A 19,199-nucleotide genomic window follows, 5' to 3' on the forward strand; every position below is an offset into this window, starting at 1 on the left:
ATGAAATTGAAACCTAAATGCCTGCGAAATTCGCACATCCTCTCCGCATTTGCATTGCCACATGCCCACATAGATAGCTACGATTTGATCATGAGCAGCGATTGGCAGCCTCGACGACGATGCAGCCACATGCATAACATGCTGCATCCTGTACCACACTGACCGCGCACACCCAAACCCATGTCGCACGTCGTCATTGGTCATCACGGGCCGCGGGATGAAGCTCGTCGGGAAACCGTATCGTTCTCGTCGCCACACTCGGCGTGACCGGCTGCGAAGTGCTCGGCTTTGGTCCATTGTCATCGGCGTCGCGCTCAACATCCTGCTCTCGAAGGCGTGATTCTGGGGACAGAGCAAGAGTAGAGTCCCTCGGCGGAACGATCGAGCCGCCAATCCTATAGATCGGGCGAGCGCTGGTGTTCGCGATAGAGTCCCTAGGCGTGTCGGTCGGAGATCGCATCACATTCCCTCCCCGCCTCAGAGTCAGCGTGCTCACGCGACTACCGATATCGAAGGGCGGAAAGGGGGCGTCGCTGTCGGATGCTGACTGTTGGCCTCTGGACAAGGTCCGCGGAAGGTACAAGCCTAGTTTTCCTACTGGGATGCTCAGACCATGCACAACCTATATTCTCATTAACAGCCTGGTTCATGACAATGAAAGAAGGAGAAAAGACCCTTACAATGCTACAGATTGCAATGAACCACACCACGACCTTGACGGCCTCTCCAAGGTGCGCAACGTCCGATCTGGGTGCCCCATCAACGTTCAGTGTCTCGAGAAACTCCAGAGTGATGTACAGATAGAAGATGGCGGACACGCCGACAGGCCCAAAGAAGCCCATGAAGATGGCCTGCCGGATGTCGCGCAGCTGCGGGATGAACCCCTTGACCGCCAAGAGCCAGGGAAGGCGCCGGAACAGCAGGACCAGGACGCCCAGGATGACGAGGCGGTACAGCGGCACGACGTCATTGTTCAAGAACTCGGACCAGGGGCAGACGGCGCCGAACCACATGAAAATGGCGACGTTGAGGAGCATGTCAATGGTCGGCTGCAGCGAATCGTCGAGCGTCTGCAGGCGGAACCAGTCGTCCCAGGTGAAGGCGTTGCCGGCAATGAAGCAGGCGAGAACGTCATCGCTGCCAATGAGCCCGCAAGTCCCGGTGATAAAGAGAGCGAGCGAGAGGGCAAAGACGAGGAAGCTCTCGCGGTCGACAAACTTGCGCTGCTCGGCCCAGTGGAGGAGCTCTTTGGCAACCCAGCCGACGACGGCACCGTAGACGACGCTGAGCAGAATGGTGTAGCCCCAAGTCTCACCGAACCACATGCCCATGGCCGTGCGGGCACCGCCAGGCTGCGTCGCTCCGCCATCGCCAATGTACTTGATGAGGTACAGGGCGAGGAAGAGGAACGGGTACCCCAGACCATCGTTGGCGCCCGACTCGGCGATGATGATCTGCTGCAGGTCCTTGGGCACGTTGTGATCGGCAAACTTGCCCTTCACGATGACGTTGGACAACACTGGATCGGTCGGTGTGACGCATGAGCCGATGACGAGAGCGTGAAGGATGTCCATGTGCGGCACGAGGGCCCAGACCAGGAGGCTGGTGGCGAGCCACATCATGGTCATGATGGGCCCTAGGAGGACAGACAGTGGCCTCCACTCATGCTTCAGGTAGCGACTGGGGAGCTGTACCCCGGCCAGGACAAGCTGGACGCCAAGGACCAGGCGCGAGAAGTACAGCGTGACCGCGTTGAGGTTTTCCTCGGAGCCTGCATAGTCTAGAGGCCGAACAAAGTTGGCGGCTGCAGGCGAGAAAATGACGCCCGCGAGCAGGGAAATCACTTTAGGAGGGTGGCAAAGTCAGCAAGACTGGTCGACTTGGCAGGTCATCAATCGTAGTAACAAACATACGTGCTTCAGATAGATAGAAGTTTTCTTTGCAGAGGTATGACACGAGGCCAAAGAGCGACACCCATCCTCCGAGGACGCTGACAACGATGTTGAAATCGTTGACAGCGAGAGTCGGCATGATGGCGGACGCAAAAGTTAACTGGCCAATAGCCCCTATGCCGGGGGCAGACCAGGGAGAAGAGTCTGGAAAATACGATATCGCAGCTGCCGAGGAACAGCTATCAGGTAACCCCAGAGTCGTCCTTGCTCATGCGGGGAGCGAGGAGGCAATGGTAGGCCGGAGGGAAAGAAACTCGTGTTATTGAACCATGGACATAGTCGATTGGTTGTCGGCTGGCAGAGCACTCCAGCTTGAAGGCAGCGCGACCTTCCCGGAAAAGAGGTCACAGGAGGACCTGCCGGAGATGAGAAAACCCTGAGATGGGTTGGCTGAGAATGCGAGAGCGTGGGTGCAGCAGAGCCAATGGAGGGAGCACAGGCAATGAAGATAACACAAGACCGGATCTGTCCGACGTGGCAAGCAAAGCTTGCTTGTGTTGAGTTGCGTGGGAGGCGTTCGTGTGGATGCAACGGCAAGTCGAAAGAAGAGAAGAGGGTGTGAATATTGATGCAGGACGAGATTCCGTGCGGTGCAATTGAGAGAAATACTCACCACTAGTGCCTGTCTGGGCCTTACCGGTTTTGCACTTTGATCTCTGTCGCCTCCTCTTATCCTCTCAATTGCGCATGCTCCCGCTGTCCTAACTTCCAATTTAGATGGGGACCTCGGGAGGTGCCCCAGGCCAAGCCCGCCCAGCTGCGTCAAGCTTTCACAAGCTTTCAGGTGGTCCCGCAACGCCCAGCACTGCTGCCGCAAATACCCGTCCGTCCGTCTCCCGGCCCCGATCCGATCCTCAAACCGGGCGGCCAAGGCTGAAGACACCAATCCGGTGACTTGGTTCACGATGCCAATGCTCATCTTTATCTCTCTCTTCTCCTCAACATGGAAGAAGCCGTTTTCGTCTCATGCAGCGCACCCTGGCGTGTAGCTCGCTCACTCGGACATGTCGACATCCCTCGCACTACAACCAGCCACAAGAGTCTGGGATGACATGTCCTCTCCAGCCCCGGAGCTGCCGCCAGCGCCTCCTTCGTCACACTCTTCGTCGCAGTAGGCACCCCCAATTCCTTTGGCATCTTCCAAGACTACTCCGGGTCGCATCTGCTGGCCGGCGTCCCCCGAGACTCAGGTCATCCTGACTGACTCCCTCGCCTCGAGCCTGTACATGATCCTCGGCCCCCAGGCCGGCCTCCGCGCCGACTCCCGCCGGCTACGTGACGACCCTGCCCCTCAGCTCCGTCCTCATGGTCGCCAGTCTCTTCGCCGCCGGCAGCCTCGCGACGCCGGGGTACTTCTGCCTCCCGCTGCTGCAGGGCCCGAGCTTCGTCCTGGGTGCCGGAGGAGGAGGAGGCAGAAGCAGCGAGAAAGCCCGACCGCGCTCATGACCCTGTTTGTCTTGTTTGTCGGCTTGCAGCGGTCCGGGTCCGTCAGCCTCGTCCCCGTCCTGGTGGCCGACGTGTCTGGAGGCGAGGGACCTGCCGTCCAAGGTCGGGGGCTCGTGAACCAGCGTCATGGGCCTCGGCGTTCTCGCCGGCCCGGGCGCCGTCTTTATACGCCATCGTATCTGGTGGGCACGACTGGAGCGTGGCGGTCTTATTTTCCCGGCTTCTTATAGTGGCGGGCGGCCTCATGCTTACCAGGACAGTCAAAGTATCTGCAGTACAAATGTCTGAATCAAAGATGTCAAGGATTATAACCATACATATAGAAATGTTGACCTTGACTCATATATAATGGTGCGTTTATATTCAGTGTGATCCTACTTCGGGCGTATAGCAGAGAAGAAGAAGAAAAAGAAAAGAGCAAGGATATCATGCCAGTACGTACACGAGCATTCATGACGCTCGCTGTCAACAAAAAGGTGCACTGAAGCCACACGCACGCAAAAAACGCCACAAGTTCACATCCATCCATCCATCCGTCCCTGACCCCAACGCCCGTAAGCGACAAGGGGGGGACCAAGGACGTCATCATCCACAGCCCGAGCGAGCGAGCTAGCCGAAAACAATCCTCACTCTCCTCACCGCTCAAAACTCCCCCATCAAGCAGCACGCGACGCTCCCTCCACGGCAAGCCTGTCAGCCGCAATGTTGCCCGCGTCCGAGGCGTGGCCCTTGACCCACCGGAACCCCGTCTCGGCGCCGGCCTTGTCCCGCGCGTCGATGAGCTTGCGCACCGCGGCCACCAGGTCCCGGTTCTTGACCTCGCCCTCGCGCGTCTTCCAGCCGTTGCGCTGCCACGTGGCGTACCACTCCGTCACGCACTGGATCGAGTACTTGCTGTCCGTCACGATCAGCACGGCCTGCTTCTGCGGCGCCAGCTGCAGCGCGCGCAGGATCGCCGTCAGCTCGGCCCGCTGGTTGGTCTGGGGCTCGCCAAGCAGCCGCTCCGAGACGTTCCTGTGTTTTGTGCGAATGTTAGTATAAACGGGGAGGCTATCTCTCTCTCTCTCTCTCTCTCTCTCTCGCGGTTTTCTTGGGCAAAGGGGTGGGGGACACCGTACCTCTTGTCGCCGGCTCCAAAGAACACGCCTACGCCGGCGCGAGCACCGGTGCGTCCGTTCGCCAGGCTGCTTCCGTCCGTGTAGATCGTGAGAGCACCCTTACTCGTCGTACCCGAGGCCGCGCCGTTCGTCGCGCCCACGCCGCTCGTCCTCGCCTTTTTCGCCGGAGGCTGGTCCGCGTCGTCGTCGGCCTCCTGCGCCTGCTGGAGAGCTGCGCGCGCCTTGGTATGGATCTTCATAAACTCCTTCGCCTCGGTTATCGTGCCGAACTTCTTGTACTTCGGCCCCTTGACGCCCACGATGGCCTTGGACGCCGTGTCCCAGTCCGTGTAGATCCCGGGCGGGTTGCCCACGGCCACCGCGTAGAACTTGTCCGTCTTTTCCTCCGACGCGCCTACGGGGTTCTGACCCTTGACGAACGCCTCGGCATCTTCTCGGCTAAGGAAGCTCTTGTCTGCGAATTTCGTACAGCTCACGTCAGTATACATACATACATACATCCATGCAGATAACGGAAACACGCCCGTGGGAAACTTACATTGCGCACCCCGGAAGCCAGCAATCTGTGCCTGGCAAGTCGGCCATGTGAGATATACGCCGGGTATAAAGCCAGCGCGTACGGCATAGTACTTCTGCGCGTCCTTGTCCGCGCCGAGCTTGCGCTTCGGCATGGTGGCTACGACGGAGGAGCACTGCCAGGCAAAGGCCGGGGCCGGGCGGAGTATGGCGATGTCAGCGGGGATTTGGGCCTGCGAGAAACCCGAAACGAGGCGTGAGAAGGGAGTGGTCCCGTGTACGTCGGGCAGGAAGGCTCGTGTCGCGAATGCTTTGGTGTTGGTAAAGGTGCGGAGAGTTGCCAGGTTGAAGGTCCCTGATTGTTTTGGTAGCTTTTGACTCTGAGGCCGCTCTTCAGCTTTGAGTAAAAAGTTTTCCGGACAAACTTGACTTTCGCAGAGGAGAGGAGCAGTATTTATCAGGGGAAAAAGAGCGTGGTCGTTGGTCATGGGTGGGCAGGGTTCAGAGTGAGGAGCAAAAGGACCTGGACATGAACAAGATGAGGGGTGAAAGGAACTGCATTCGCAGTTGTTGGGAGCGTTGATAAGATAGGGCGGGTTGTCAGCGAACAATGGTCGGGTGCTCAAGCTTGAGGTCACTACAGCTGAGGCTATTACCCGTAACCCCGAACGAAATAGCTTATTTAGCGGGTCTGACGGGATACCTACAAGTACTTGTAGAACAAGTCCTGGGGGGATTTCAGAACTTCCTTGGATCAAATAAAGGTCACCATAAGCTGGGAGACAGCACAGTTCAAGTCTCTTGTCTTCGTTTCGCAAAACTGATTAAAAGCACGCAAAGATATTGGTCCATCCATGTCCGAAGCAGACCTAAGGTATCTAACTCATGTGGTCTCATAGCCCGTCGCATTCCCTGCGATGCCCCCTTGATTCCTGGGATCTCTCATGTCTGTGTCCTAACGCCCGCGCCTTATGGACAGTGGTCCTGCCATAAGATGATGCAACCTTGTCAACCCAATTACCAGCTCAGAGGGCTACCTAACACCTCTCATGAAGCCGTCCAAAAACGCATTTGATGATGCCTTGTACAAAAGAGAATAACACATTGAAAACCTGCGATCGCAAAACAATAACCCAGCTCAGACGTGGACTTCAGGGCCAACCAGCAGGGGGTTGCATGCATCTGTCGGCTCCCACTCCCAGGCCAACAGACTCCAGTTGAGCTCTCGGCGCCAGAACAGGCCTAGGCCGTGTCCTCCGCCTATGTCCGACAGGTGAGGGTGGTGGGGATATCCCAGGGCGCGGTCCTCGGCCGACAAGCCACCCGTGAGCGGCATGCGCTTGGAAAAGGTGGCCCTGCCCATGCGCGAATGGAGGATGGCCATAGAACACATTACACAGGGCTCGTGCGTCATGTAGAGCTCCAGGCCATGACACAGATAGCCATCTGGGGAGGGGTGCTCCTGGCCAAACACCAGTTGTTCATCGTCCACGAGCGGGGCATCCTGGAATGCCTCGAATTCAAGGATCGGCGGCACAGTCTCCTCGCCATCTCGGTTCTCGGCCCGTACCAGCTTCTGTGCCACCATGCTGATAGCCCGGAGGACACAATGGGCCATGGGATTGCCCGTGCAGCCAGCCTTGGACTGTTTGTGCCAGCGAGCGTCACCAGCAAGCGCAACGAGTCGGGTGCTGCCATTAGAGCTCCGCTGAATGATGCATGCGCCCATGGCCTCTCCGTAGCCAGCAGCATTGGTCTTGGCCGCAACCTGGTGGGCCAGAGCCATCCAGAAGGGCGCATCGTCGGTGATTTCCTCGGTGGCTCGAGTCACCATGCTAGGGTGCGGTCCAAGAGGGTTATTCTTGCGGTACACAGTGGGCCAAAAGTGGCCGGACCAGAGCGCAGCTTGGACCTGAGAGGTCGGCGGGAACAGAGGCACCGGAATAGTCGCGGTGAAGACACCACACTCCTCCATTCCTTCCACCTTTGAGAGTGCTCCTATCAACTCCCTTCTCGGCACTGCTGCTTCAAGGCCAATCATGATGTATACCCAGCTGGACTTTCCGGTATGGATCTGTCGGCTGTGTGGTGTGTCGTTCATAAACTGCGTCTTCAGGTGGGCGGGTAGGTCGCTGCATTTGCAGCACCGGCGTAGATGAGGCATGCCCTTAACAACTTCCTCAGGTACCAGTATGCGGATCTCACTGCAAAAGACAGAGTCAGCAAGCTGTGCGGATACTTGAAAGAGGCGCATCTCCCCAGGTAACATCTCTCATTCAGGACGGAAGAGCAGCCGTTGTAAAGGGCATGGGCGAAGATCTGAAGTGAGTGTCTTACTTAAGAACCGCAGCGACCATCTTTACCGGAGCGCGGGTGATGAGGACACGGCTACAGTGGTGATCATCTCTCAACTCGAGCGTCGTCTTCAGCGGGATGAGGACACCATTCTCGATCTTGGAAGGTCGGAGCTTCTCAAGGATCGGGTCTGGGCCCTCAAAGGCCTCCGAGGAACTGTCGTCTTTCATCGCGTTGCAGTAGATGTAGTATTCTTATATCCGCTTCCTAGCAGTACGGAAGACCCTATCCACTGATGAGCGGCCTCTGCTGCCCGTCACAGCTCGAATTTCCGTTATGTGGCGGGCGGGCGGGGGATCTGGAGGGCGGGCTCTGCGAATCGTAGAGGAGGAAAAGCGAGCGCCGGCAAAGAATTCCTAGATCTTGAACATGGCTATTGCCTCGTTACGACAACCTTAATACCGTCTGGGCTAGGGCTGGCGAGGCCAGAAGGAGAGACGGACGGAAGATGGAGAGGTGGCGGGTTTGGTCGAAAGGTCGGTCCAGCGGGCTTTGAGGAATGGTACGTAGACTTGAGAACGTGCCAGCGAGTGGAAGGCGCAAAAGGAAGTCGTTGTTCAGTCGAGAAGGAGCGTGTTTTTTGCAGATCGGGCGCAGCCACGATTGAGAAGAGGACAAGAGTTTATTGAGGATGTTTGGTTTGAATGGAAGTGGAAGTTGAAGTCACGGTGGTGGTGATGTTATTTGCTTGAGCTCCAAATTTTTGATAAGAAGGACCCTGCAGGAAATTTGTCCAGAAGCTCTTATCGGCCTGCATTTTTAGTGGCGGGGTCGACCTTATCGCCTCCAGGGGATTTGACGGCTATGACTGACATGTTCGTGGCGCCGCGAGCCCAACATACAGGGGGGCATACAGGGGCTAGCTGATTGCTTCACCAGAAAATACAAACCAACTTTGCCCAAGGGAACTCTGAGCTTAAATCAACAAATGTGAGGGTCAGAGTCCGCAAGGAGGTCAAATCAACACTTGCTGGTGTTATCCCGACTATCGTTGCATTCGACGAGAAAGCTCACCTGATCTCGATAGGGCGCCCTGGGTGCTTCACTCAGCTTGGCGTTCTCAACAGCGCTTGGGCAGATCAACGGGTGCATGTTGCACGAAAGCCAGAGATATGGCAAGCTTGCCAGCTCGAGTCACACACTGAGCAACAATTGCCAGGTCATGAGTGCAACCGCCTGAGCAATCCTGCATTGTCTGGGCTTGTTGTCAGACCGAGACAGCCAAGCAGTGACCGTCACTTTGCAGTCCGTATCTCTGTTGGTTTCAGCATCAGACGTACTAGGAGTTTCAGCCCACCACATCCAGATGTTCCCAGCACCAGGCCCGGGGCTGCGTGCGTAGAAGATTCTCTGGTCGAGGCAAAGACACACCGGCTGCCGGTGGGTAGAACAGCCGTGCGATGAGGCGGGGAAGGAGAGCGTCCCGCCGGTTGTCGGTGACGGACAGGAAGCCAGGCGGCGCGCGGACAGACCGAAATCGCACCTCGTCGCGGCGCAAGCTCGCAATGCCCATGGCAAGCTCTCCACCCTCCCGCATATGGATAGGTTAAAGTGAGGAGGGCGCATGTAGGCAAGGGCCTACGACGCTTCGAGACGCATGGGGGGACAGTTTAGGCTATCTTCATACTGCGAGATCAGTGGGGGGCGGCTCCGTCTCCAGAACTAGTCTCGCAATGTTGGGGGGACCAAAGAAACCATCCTCAAACCCCTCATCGCAGCAGGTTACTGGCAAGAGAAGGGGTGAAGGAGAGCTTGGGAGAGCTAAGAAGAATCGTTCGAATATTTCAGTAGCTGATCTCAGTTAGTTGCTACGCTGATCACCAAGAAGGCATACACCGACGGGGCTGAACTAGAATGTAATGTGACGTATTACAGTGCCGCTTCATGGCAGCTGACATCACAGCCCCCGGACCTGGCGAAGGCCGAGAGATGATCTCAACTCTGGAGCGCCTGGCAAACAAGACGAGGTTGACGGCGAATATGCCAAAGAGGGCCGGCCGGATTCCCGGACCTCTCTGTCCGCTAGTCGCCATACGAAGCCCATCGACGTTGGAGACATATGTCGCAAATAGAGAGCACCTTTGAAGCGGCTCCTTTGAGCGTAATTCCTCGCCTTGCTCACGGACCTTTCCCAAGGTGGGATGGGGGCTTAGATAGCAGAGGAGAAGGTGAGCGTAACAGATTTGTGTAAATTTCTAGGCTAGGACGGGCTTATTGGGTGGGAGTATTTCTCGGGTCGCGGAGTATTAGTAGATGGACTCCATAATTGGAACTGCCCGAACCGAATACCTACACAATCAATCCACTTACACCAGACGGTCGCACTTTTTTCTTCTGCTGTTCAGGGTCCAGCATCCAGCAGTGCGACTGGAGTTTGCAATAGATGAGCGCAGAGAGGCTTGAGGGGCTGCTGCTTCGGAAACCGATCAGCTCGATACAGTCAGAGCATGGTCACACAAAAGTTGTCCCCAAACATTCCTGTCCACGGACAAGGTGTTGAGTGCCAACTGGATCTTTGATAGTGCTCTGCCGCAGGGCTCAACGGACGGACCAGTCCTTTTCCTTGAGACTGGCACGTTGGCGGGCAAAGCGACGTGAAAAGCTGCGTGTAATACGTGCACAAGTGCTCATCCAAGCACAATCAGGCCAATTAGGTGCCTATCTGGGAACTTTCCATCCTGAACGGACATAACGGAGGGTCCCAAGTGGCAGGTAGGTAATACGGAAACTTGTGCCAGGAAAGGACATGATGGGCCAGGGGCGTTGCATCTCTCTCCAAGTCTCTATCTTCCCCTCTCTCCGCCGTGCCGCCTCGCTTGGATCGGCGGATTTGTTGAAGGTGGGATGGGGATGGGAAATGGGGTTGGGATGAAATGGGGGGTGAAGTGGCTGCTGCCAGCCGAGCCAGCCTTGTAAGCGAAGGGGAAGGGAACAGAGTACAGTCATTGTCATTGATGAGTACAACGTTGACGGTCGGGCCTCGCTCATCTGGCGTAATCGTCTATTCCCCTTTGAGAGCGGCGAATGTCTCGGGCGAGATGTTTATACAAGTAGGTATTTGACATCGACCTCAGCCTTTCCCAATCCCTCGAGACTTGCTCATTACTCTTCCTCGTCCTGTTCAAGATTCCAGGGGACATACCACCACCTCCCGCCAGCTCATTGTGGCCAGATCAACCTTGTTTTGTCCCATTCTTGATCACTTCATCCTTTCGAGAGTTGGGCAGCCCCTATTCATCTTTCTCTGCTGATTTCCCGCATCGAGTCATCGACCTGGACATCGCACCAGACATTTGCCAATCAAATACAGCCAGCAAATTGGCAGACACGGTTGTGGCGTGGCTGCTACCTGGAAAGGAGAGGCCCTGGGCAGACAAGTCAACTGGAGCTCGAGTGTTTGCCCTGCTTCCGTACCAGGGCTTCCCAAGCCCAGGCTAAACTAGTCGCTCGTTCGGAGGGCCGATTCAGGAGTTCCACCAAGGGTAAGGGTGCACAGCTGGCTTTTTCGGGGCTTTGGCGGACGGGCGCCGGAGAAGCTAACGAACGAGACTCCAGCTTTCTGGCTCCACCTTGAAGATTGGCGGATCCAAGCATCCTGCATGCTGCCTCATCGGCCCACACACACCCTGAATCCACTATTTCCAGAAGCTACAGCAGCCCCAGTCAGTACCAAGCCCTGGGAACTTGCGAAGTATCACCGCGCGCAACGACTCAGACTCTCCGCGCGCCAGGCACCTCTCTCGAGACACACGTTAGAGGGGCGGCGCCATCCAAGGACAGCCTTTCTGCTCCTCTGTAGCGCCGATTGGCCCGCAAGAGCAGCTCCTCTGCGCGGCGACCCTTATTGGCCCGTGCCCTACGGTGAGTGTCTTCCTAATCCCTAATCCGCTAACGCAGGGTGGTTGACGCCTCCCTCCACTGACACGGGGCGCTGACCAGAGACAGAAAAAAGTTGAACTCCCTCCTGGAGGCGCGAACCAACAAAAGTTCCTCCATGATTGCAACACAGTCACTACCACTTCTCGACCAGCCCAGTCTGACAAAAGGTTGAGCTCTCTCTATCTGGCCTCACTCCTCTCTCACTTTTACTTTCTCTTTGATCTCTCTCTTACTTTTTCTTCTCTCTCATCTCTCTCATCTCTCTCTCTCTCAACTCTCCGTCCACCTCCAGACTCACCCACTAGTCGGCACGTTGGCTAACACACTCGTCACCCCCGAAGACCTTGGTCGCATCCAGGCCCAACAGTCATCGCTGGCCAAGCGCGTCATGAGCAGCAAACTGCCAGGCTCATCCTCGCCCCCTCTCTCCAGCCAGGTCCATGGGGACAAACCCCTCCCGCCCCTTCACAATGGACACGATGCTCTGTTGCCGCCTCCTGCGGTGCCAGCGGCCCTCGCCCACGCTGTCAGGTCGCTAGACACGTTTGACCAGCACAGGGCTCTGCTCAGCGACAAAGTCCCCCCTCCAGTGTATGACTCCCCCTATGCGCGCAGCAATACTTCCACGGCACCAGGATCGCCACGGATGTAAGCGAATTTCATTTACACCTAAATTCACATATCCTGTCTCTTTGCATGGTTTATTCTGTTCCTCTCTTTTGCCAATCTATTTTGCTGCTTGTGTCGCTGCCATTTTCCCACACTAGTCCATCCTTTGTCACTCTTTGTTTTCCTCTTCATTTTTTTTCCCGCCAGTGCATGTTGGGGGCGCAATGGGTCTGGGTCTGGGTCCAGGAGGCGCTAACACGCTACGTCATAGTCCCCCAGTGCGACAAAATTCGGGCACCCAAACTCCCCGAGTTCGGCCCCATGCGACGACTCTGAACATCCCCGGCATGACGAGGTCGCGCGTGTCCCCAGACGGGAGGATCGCCGAGCGAGACGTAGCTGCCAAGCTGGTCATCATCATGGTGGGCTTGCCTGCGCGAGGCAAGTCCTACATCACAAAGAAGATCCAGAGGTATCTCTCTTGGCAACAGCACGACACCCGCATCTTCAATGTTGGCAATCGACGGCGCATTGCCGCTGGCATCACTTCCCCGTCTCGACCTCCGCCGTCGCGAAAGATCACCGATGAGGACCGGCCCCTACAGGCTGCATCCATCCTCCTGAATGGCATGCAAGCCCCGCCAGCACAGGACCCTCCTGTGCTCGACCTCAACAGCCAGGCTCAGAGCAACGATGCCTCAAATAGCGCAACCCATCACAACGAGAATGGCGAGCCAATTGACCAGTCCGCCAAGTTCTTCGACCCCAAGAACGAGCAAGCGTCTAAGCTGCGCGAGCAAGTCGCGGTCGAGACACTGGACGAACTGCTCGAGTATCTGCTTCACGGAGGCGGTGCGGTGGGCATTCTCGATGCCACCAACAGCACCATCCACAGGCGGAAACTCCTGGTTGACCACATCAAAGCGAGGGAGCCCAAGCTGGGCATCCTCTTTATCGAGAGCATCTGTCATGACCAAAACGTAATGCCCATTGCCAATTCACGTCCACAAGACAAGGAAGCTCCAGGCTAACATGTGTTTTTCAGCTGCTCGAGGCCAACATGCGTCTCAAACTGTCTGGCCCGGACTACAAGGACAAGGACCCCCAGAAGTCTCTGGAAGACTTCAAGAAGCGCGTGGAGGCTTACGAGAGTGCCTACGAGCCCCTCGGCGAGTACGAGGAGAAACGCGACTTGCAATACGTTCAGGTATGTGGGCGTGGGCTCCTTTCACCGTCGGCAAGACCTGGACCCCGAGCTAACAAGCGGCAAAGATCATCGATGTGGGCAGGAAAGTCGTCTTCCACCGCCTCAAGGGCTTCCTGAGTGGCGGCATTGCCTCTTATCTGACTACGTTCAACCTGTCCCCGCGGCAGATATGGATTACCCGGCATGGACAGAGTATGGATAATGTCGCTGGCAAGCTCGGCGGGGATTCACCACTGACCGAACGGGGACACTACTACGGCCAAGCTCTCTACAACTTCATCACCTTCAAACGTAAGGAGTGGTTGATTGGTCAGAAGAACAGGATCGCACAAGCCTCCTTCCCCCCGCAGCCAGGAGACAACACCCCACCGTATCCCGAGCTCAACCAGGAGCTCGACGAGAAGAACTTTTGCGTCTGGACGTCGATGCTCAAGCGCAGCGCCGAAACTGCCGAGTATTTCGAGGCTGACGACGACTATGATGTCAAGGCATGGGAAATGCTCAACGAGCTGAATGCCGGTGCGTTTGAGGGTATGACGTACGACGACATCGCACGAAAGCACCCCGAGGAGTATCACAAGCGCTCTATGGACAAGCTGCACTACATCTACCCGGGCGTCGGAGGCGAGGGCTACCTCCAGATTATCAACCGCCTTCGAGACATGGTTCGGGAGATCGAGCGCGTGACTGACCACGTCATGGTCATTGGCCACCGATCCATCTGCCGTGTCCTCATGGCCTACTTTATGGACCTCACTAGGGACGATATTGCAGAGCTTGACGTACCTCTCGGTATCCTGTACGCGATCGAGCCCAAGCCGTACGGTATTGAGTTCCACGCGTACAAGTATAACGAGGCGGAAGGCTGGTTTGACGAGCTGCCCAACTACAAGCCCCAGAAGACTGTCGACCGGAACAACTGATTCGGACGATCGCACCAGCAACAGCAGTGTCCGCGATACTCTCTCCTCGCTTCTATGTCTTTTTCCTCTTTTTCTTCTTCTTGGCGTTCTCGGTTGCTTTACTCATGAAACATGAACGGATGGAACAGGGGATCACAAATGTCACCGCCTTGAGAAACGGTGATATACTCGTTTTGCTTTTTTTTTTTTTGAAAATGTTTGCTGCTTTTTACTAAAGATACCTATTTAGAACGGGGCTGCATCAGAGCCGCCCATTTCCAAGACGGGTGCACACGACAGACCGGCTTTGGTCGGCCGGGTTCACCTATGCATGCATATACTAGGCGTTGATTTAGTAGCCAAAGGAGGTCGGCACAACTACCACAGGGATGGCATACCACATGTTTGTTTTGTTTTTGTTGTTTCTTGTCGACTTTGCGCTGAGTTTCCAGGGGATGAGATGTATCAGGTTCTCTCGACTTTGCTGGACCATGGCTATCGATGATGCGCGTTGCCGTTTTTAGCATGCAGAGTGTCTTGCACCAGGCGCTGCTTTATGTACTACTCTATGAACACTATGATACTGAAATGGACTTGTCCAGGGTTGCAACTCGAAATATCGGACTCTTTGTAGAAGTGTGCTCTCTGTGAAATGGATCTGTTGCCCTGTGTCTGTCCTTGTCATTGAATCTCCGCCAGGGGGCCTCTGTGAACTTGCCTGTGGACTCCAAGCTGCTCACCAAGCCATTCTTTCCAGCAACCAGAGACATTGTATAAAAAAAAGGGCGATTCGTAATGTACTGCAAGCAAGTGGTTCAGGAGCCCCGAAGGAATGAGAATAACCTAGACTATTTCGGCATCTAACCATCGGGGTTATCGTAGCAAAGCACAAGCATCTCTTTCGAGTTCGCTACTCCATCCAGTGCAGTGACGTAAAATCTCACAAGTATTCCTCATCAAGGTCCTTTATCCAATAATACAGATCTACAAAAAGGATTCCCCGGTAAAGAAAAAGAAGATGACGGAGAGAGACGACTACAGAGCCCCGGACGCGATGACGGCGATCTGCTGCTCCCGCCGCCGGTCCACCTCCCGCTTGAGCATGACCAGGCACGTCGTCACGGCCGCCACGAGCGCCATGTCGCGGTGGCGCTTCTCCCACGGGGACAGGTCGACCTGCAGCCGGCCGCCGTTGCCCGCCGAGCTCCGGCCGCTGCCCGGGTCGCGGTGCTCGCCGCTGCGCACGAGCTGGGCCACCGCCCTTCTCGACGTGGCGGCGCTGCTGCCGCTGCTGCTGCTGCCCGTGGCGGCGACGAGCCGCTCGAGCACGAGCAGGTCGTCCGCGCCGGCCGCCCGGCGCTCCTTCCTGCTGCCGTACCGCCACTCGAAGTCGCCGAGGCGGCGCGTGCGGAACTGCGCCGCCCGCGTGAGCAGGCCCGACGAGCGGACCTCGAACGAGTCCCACTCCTCCTCTTCGCCGTCCCCTTCTTCTTCTCCGGTGGTGGTGGTGGTGGCGGCCAGGCCGGGAGGCAGGACGAGCCGGACGCGCGGCGGCCGCCCGTGGCCGAAGCGGTAGGTCGTGCTGCTCACGGGCCGGGCGCGCGAGGTCTCCGGCCCCGCTTCGCCGCCGAGGTCGCCGCCCAGGTACAGGCTGCACGAGCCGGAGCGGCGCTCGGGCCGGATGGAGACGAAGGACGGGGTCTGGGACGGGGTGCCGACGTCGTCGTCGTCGGGAGGGAGAGGGAGAGGGAGCAGGAGGCCCGTGGCTCCGGCGTGACGAGGAGGGGGGGAGACGGCGAAGACGGGCACCGGGTCCGGCGGGGTCGGCGAGGGCCAGGAGAGCCATGCCTTTCCCGGGGTCTGGATCTGGAGCTGGATCGTGGGGGCGAAGTTGGGGGCCGGTGCGGTGGCGGGGAGTGCTTGGCGCTGTTGCTGTTTGGTGTCGGTTGCCGCGGCGGAGGAGGGCACGGAGTCGCTGTAGGCTGGGGGCTGGTCCTCTGCCTCGTCGCTGCTGCTCGGGGAGGTGGCGCCGGCGTCTTCCTCGAACATGTCTCGGGCGTCTGCGGTGCGCGGGACGCTGCTGCCTGGTGCGATGCTGTGCGCCTCGTAGGGGGGCGGCACGGAGGTGCCTTGCTGGTGCAAGAGCTCGGGCGTCTTTTCCAACATCGCTGTGGTCATAATCGTCTGTTTTTGTCCTGAGGCGCGCTTCTCGAATGTAAGTCACGGGGGATGGTTTCTTGAGTGATGTTGCCTTCTAGAAAGTGTTGCATGAGGCTTTGGATATAGAATACTAGGTAGGTAGGTAGGCACTCGACGGGCTATTATACTTGATGCCTCCCAGACGAAGAGCTTGAAGCGATACCCATCCCCCCCAAGCCGTCGCATAAAGTACGATCAATACGGGCCACTGCCACCATTTCCCATGCTCCTGGCCAATGACGCACCGGGCAACCTAGACGACCGGAGCGTCAGCGGCTTGTTCAACGGCACAAAGCTTATGAGTTTGTCCACCTTCTAGACCACTGAATTCACCGGGATTTCCAAGACAGACAGAGCTTACCTACCTACCCAAGGCACAGCTCTCAGCCCTTTGTTCTCAAGATCCAGCCAGTCAGAGTGCTCCGATGCGGCGATGCCGGGCTCGGGGACCCACCTCCGCAGCGGCGACGGGGGGCTTGGTGCTTGTAGAACGGGCTGGTGGGGAAGGAGATGCAGGTCGCCCCACTTGGCGCCCCGGCCTGAATGCGAAATACGGTCATGGCAAGATGGGGGGGGGGGGGGGGGGGGGGGGGGGGGGGCAATTCTTGGAGACCTGGGGGAGGATGCCGAGTGCCTGTCAGCAGGTTTGTTTGTTCGGTATGCTAGAACATAAGCTCTGCCTTCTAGAACGAGGCGCAGGTAGATTAGGCACCTAACTAGCCGTGCAGCTGGTAGTTTCCGGGCAACAGTGACTGTGGCGTGGCAGTGCCGCGCTTTGTTGTACATATCCAAGCGTACTTGCAGTATCATCAGACATCAGACCACGAGATACTACCTCAGTCTTTCTTGGCAGACTCCTGGATGCAGGGAGAACCGTGAGACGGAGGGATATGACCCGAGGACGTCGCAGGAGTGACGCATCGTGAAGTGGCTTCTCCATCAGACATGCTAAGAAACGCTCAGTAGGTATAGGTAGGTATCAGTGCCTGGCAGGGGTATTATCATTGCTAAAAAGGGATGTGAAAGCGGAATGTACTCCCGATCCTGTATACACTGGCATATAGCAATCAAACTACCCAATATCAAAACAGTATATCGCAGATCATTACGACAGATAGGTATCCCCAAAGCCACACAACTCCAAAAGCACCACCCCGTCGAGATGGGAAAAAAAATTATTACCAGTCCGCATCTTCCTCGTCCCCCTTCAGCCCGAAATACCTCGGGTTCTCGTCCAGCCGCGCCTCCACCCACATCGGCCACGCGTTGTAGACCTGCCACTCGGGCCCGATGCTGGCGTTGAGGTACTTGAGCCAGCGGCACATGCCGAGGTCGACGAGGCACTCTTTCGACTGCTGCTGCTGCTGCCTCTGCCCCTGGGCCTGGCCCTGGCTCCCCTTGCGGCCCATGCTCTCCGCCACCTGGCGGCTCGACATGCGCGCCGGCACGGAGGGCGACTGGTCCCGGCACTTGTGCTCCGCGGACGTGACGGTGGCCATGGTCTGCTTGATGGCGATCCAGTGCGCGCCGAGCAGCGCGAAGACGGTGCTGGTCGGGTCGACGATCTGCTGGAACTTGTCGTGGGGCAGCTGCATCCACCACGAGTAGTGCCGGGATATAGACTGCCATGCTGTGTGTGTGTGTGCGAGTCGTGTCAGTAAAGCGCGTGTCGGATTTCTCTTGGAGAAGAGCCCCCCCCCTCCCCAAACCCCCAAAGAGGGCAAAGTTGTTAAAAGAAGGAAGCGAAAGAGAAAAGAAAAACAGGGGGTATACTCACCTGCCAACGGCGAGTCGAGGAGCGCCTCCGCCATGCCCAGGAGGAGCTCATAGTACGCCCGCTCCACCTCCCCCGTGCACAGCGGCTCGAGCCCGCGCACGGCCGCCACCGCGCCCTCGCCCCAGCTCCTCTCCATGGGGGCCACCTCCTCCAGGAACGGCTTCAGCTTGCTCAGCTGGTCGTCGCCCATGAGGTTGACAAAGAGGAAGCGGCAGCCCTTGACGTACATCTGGATGGCGACGATGATGACGCCGCGGATGAAGGTCATGTACTCGCACATGCCGTCGTCGAGCAGGACGGACTGGAAGGTCAGGGCGAAGCAGGTGGCCATCATGGCGTTGCCCTCCTCGAAGGTGCTGGCCTTGGGCACGCCCGCGAGCGTCTTCTTGATGGCGCGGATGGCCTTGAGCCGGTGCTGCATGGCGGCCTCGACCAAGGACGGGTCGTACTGCATCAGGTCCGAGGCGGCGAGGCCCAGGACCGCGTGCATGAGGTATTCATACTGCGGGACAGGAATGTGAGCGACACACACAGAGTTTGCCAATCGTCCCAAAGCCGGAGACATACCTCTTGTGATAGGCACGGTATCTCGTGAGTCCAGATGCTCTCGTTGCCCAGGGGGTGGTGTGGATAGCACCGCAGAAGGAAGTGCTGGAAGAATCGCATATCTTGGAGACTGAACAATGGTATTTGATGTTGTGGCTGGACGACCAAATTAGCGGGTGCTGTGTGCCGGTACGCATGTGAACAAAGAGTTCCATGGCTTGGCGTCGAGTTCTGTACGAACCTGGTATGTTACCTGGGGCACGGAAGGGTACTCGCACTTCAGCCCCGACTTGACGCAGTGGCCACACGCAGGCTTGTTTTCTTGGCACTTGATCCGCCGCCGCTTGCAGTTGAAGCAGCCGCGGCGCGACTTGGTATGCCCTCTCCTCTCGAGCCTCTGCTTGGGCGGCGACGTGCTCGAGGTGCTCTTGCCGGAGCCGGGCTGCGCCGTGGCCGTCAAAGCGGTCGAGGGCGACGAGGAGGAGGAGGAGCCATGAGCCGCGAGCACAGGGACTCGGTCCCCCATGACGGTGCGCGACGTGTTGGACGTCGAGCTCTCCTCGGCCATGTAGTCGACGTCGACGTCCTCGGTCTCCTCGAGGAAGGCGCCATACTCGAAGTCGGCCGGCTCGGCGTCGAGGGTGATCATGGGCATCAATGGCTGCGTGTAGTCCATGATGTCGTGTTATCCTT

The 19,199-nt window shown here is 57.5% G+C and overlaps 6 protein-coding genes across 6 annotated transcripts; 1 reads left to right on the forward strand and 5 right to left on the reverse strand.

The window, feature by feature from the left end:
- Positions 1-193: 193 nt before the first annotated feature.
- On the reverse strand, positions 194-2,031 carry E0L32_008043 (uncharacterized protein; the record flags this gene model as incomplete). The annotated part of the gene is made up of 3 exons (XM_031142854.1): positions 194-622; positions 681-1,843; positions 1,914-2,031. The coding sequence occupies 3 exons, from the start codon at positions 2,029-2,031 to the stop codon at positions 194-196; spliced, it is 1,710 nt and encodes a 569-aa protein (XP_030992717.1).
- Positions 2,032-4,054: 2,023 nt separating this feature from the next.
- Positions 4,055-5,520, reverse strand: E0L32_008044 (uncharacterized protein; the record flags this gene model as incomplete). Its single annotated transcript, XM_031142855.1, has 3 exons — positions 4,055-4,412; positions 4,517-4,970; positions 5,055-5,520. 3 exons carry the CDS (start codon positions 5,518-5,520, stop codon positions 4,055-4,057), a joined length of 1,278 nt encoding a protein of 425 aa, XP_030992718.1.
- A 650-nt stretch (positions 5,521-6,170) lies between these two features.
- On the reverse strand, positions 6,171-7,557 carry E0L32_008045 (uncharacterized protein; the record flags this gene model as incomplete). Its single annotated transcript, XM_031142856.1, has 2 exons — positions 6,171-7,236; positions 7,370-7,557. 2 exons carry the CDS (start codon positions 7,555-7,557, stop codon positions 6,171-6,173), a joined length of 1,254 nt encoding a protein of 417 aa, XP_030992719.1.
- A 3,824-nt stretch (positions 7,558-11,381) lies between these two features.
- On the forward strand, positions 11,382-14,005 carry E0L32_008046 (uncharacterized protein; the record flags this gene model as incomplete). Its single annotated transcript, XM_031142857.1, has 5 exons — positions 11,382-11,433; positions 11,572-11,914; positions 12,147-12,855; positions 12,921-13,082; positions 13,148-14,005. 5 exons carry the CDS (start codon positions 11,382-11,384, stop codon positions 14,003-14,005), a joined length of 2,124 nt encoding a protein of 707 aa, XP_030992720.1.
- Positions 14,006-15,019: 1,014 nt separating this feature from the next.
- On the reverse strand, positions 15,020-16,150 carry E0L32_008047 (uncharacterized protein; the record flags this gene model as incomplete). The annotated part of the gene is made up of 1 exon (XM_031142858.1): positions 15,020-16,150. The coding sequence occupies one exon, from the start codon at positions 16,148-16,150 to the stop codon at positions 15,020-15,022; it is 1,131 nt and encodes a 376-aa protein (XP_030992721.1).
- A 1,211-nt stretch (positions 16,151-17,361) lies between these two features.
- On the reverse strand, positions 17,362-19,182 carry E0L32_008048 (uncharacterized protein; the record flags this gene model as incomplete). The annotated part of the gene is made up of 4 exons (XM_031142859.1): positions 17,362-17,813; positions 17,961-18,462; positions 18,528-18,662; positions 18,748-19,182. 4 exons carry the CDS (start codon positions 19,180-19,182, stop codon positions 17,362-17,364), a joined length of 1,524 nt encoding a protein of 507 aa, XP_030992722.1.
- Between the last annotated feature and the right edge of the window lie 17 nt (positions 19,183-19,199).

Source organism: Thyridium curvatum (assembly GCF_004353045.1).
Source record: "Thyridium curvatum strain D216 chromosome Unknown NODE_51_length_304177_cov_85.428264, whole genome shotgun sequence".
In the NCBI taxonomy this organism is placed as follows: domain Eukaryota; kingdom Fungi; phylum Ascomycota; class Sordariomycetes; order Thyridiales; family Thyridiaceae; genus Thyridium; species Thyridium curvatum.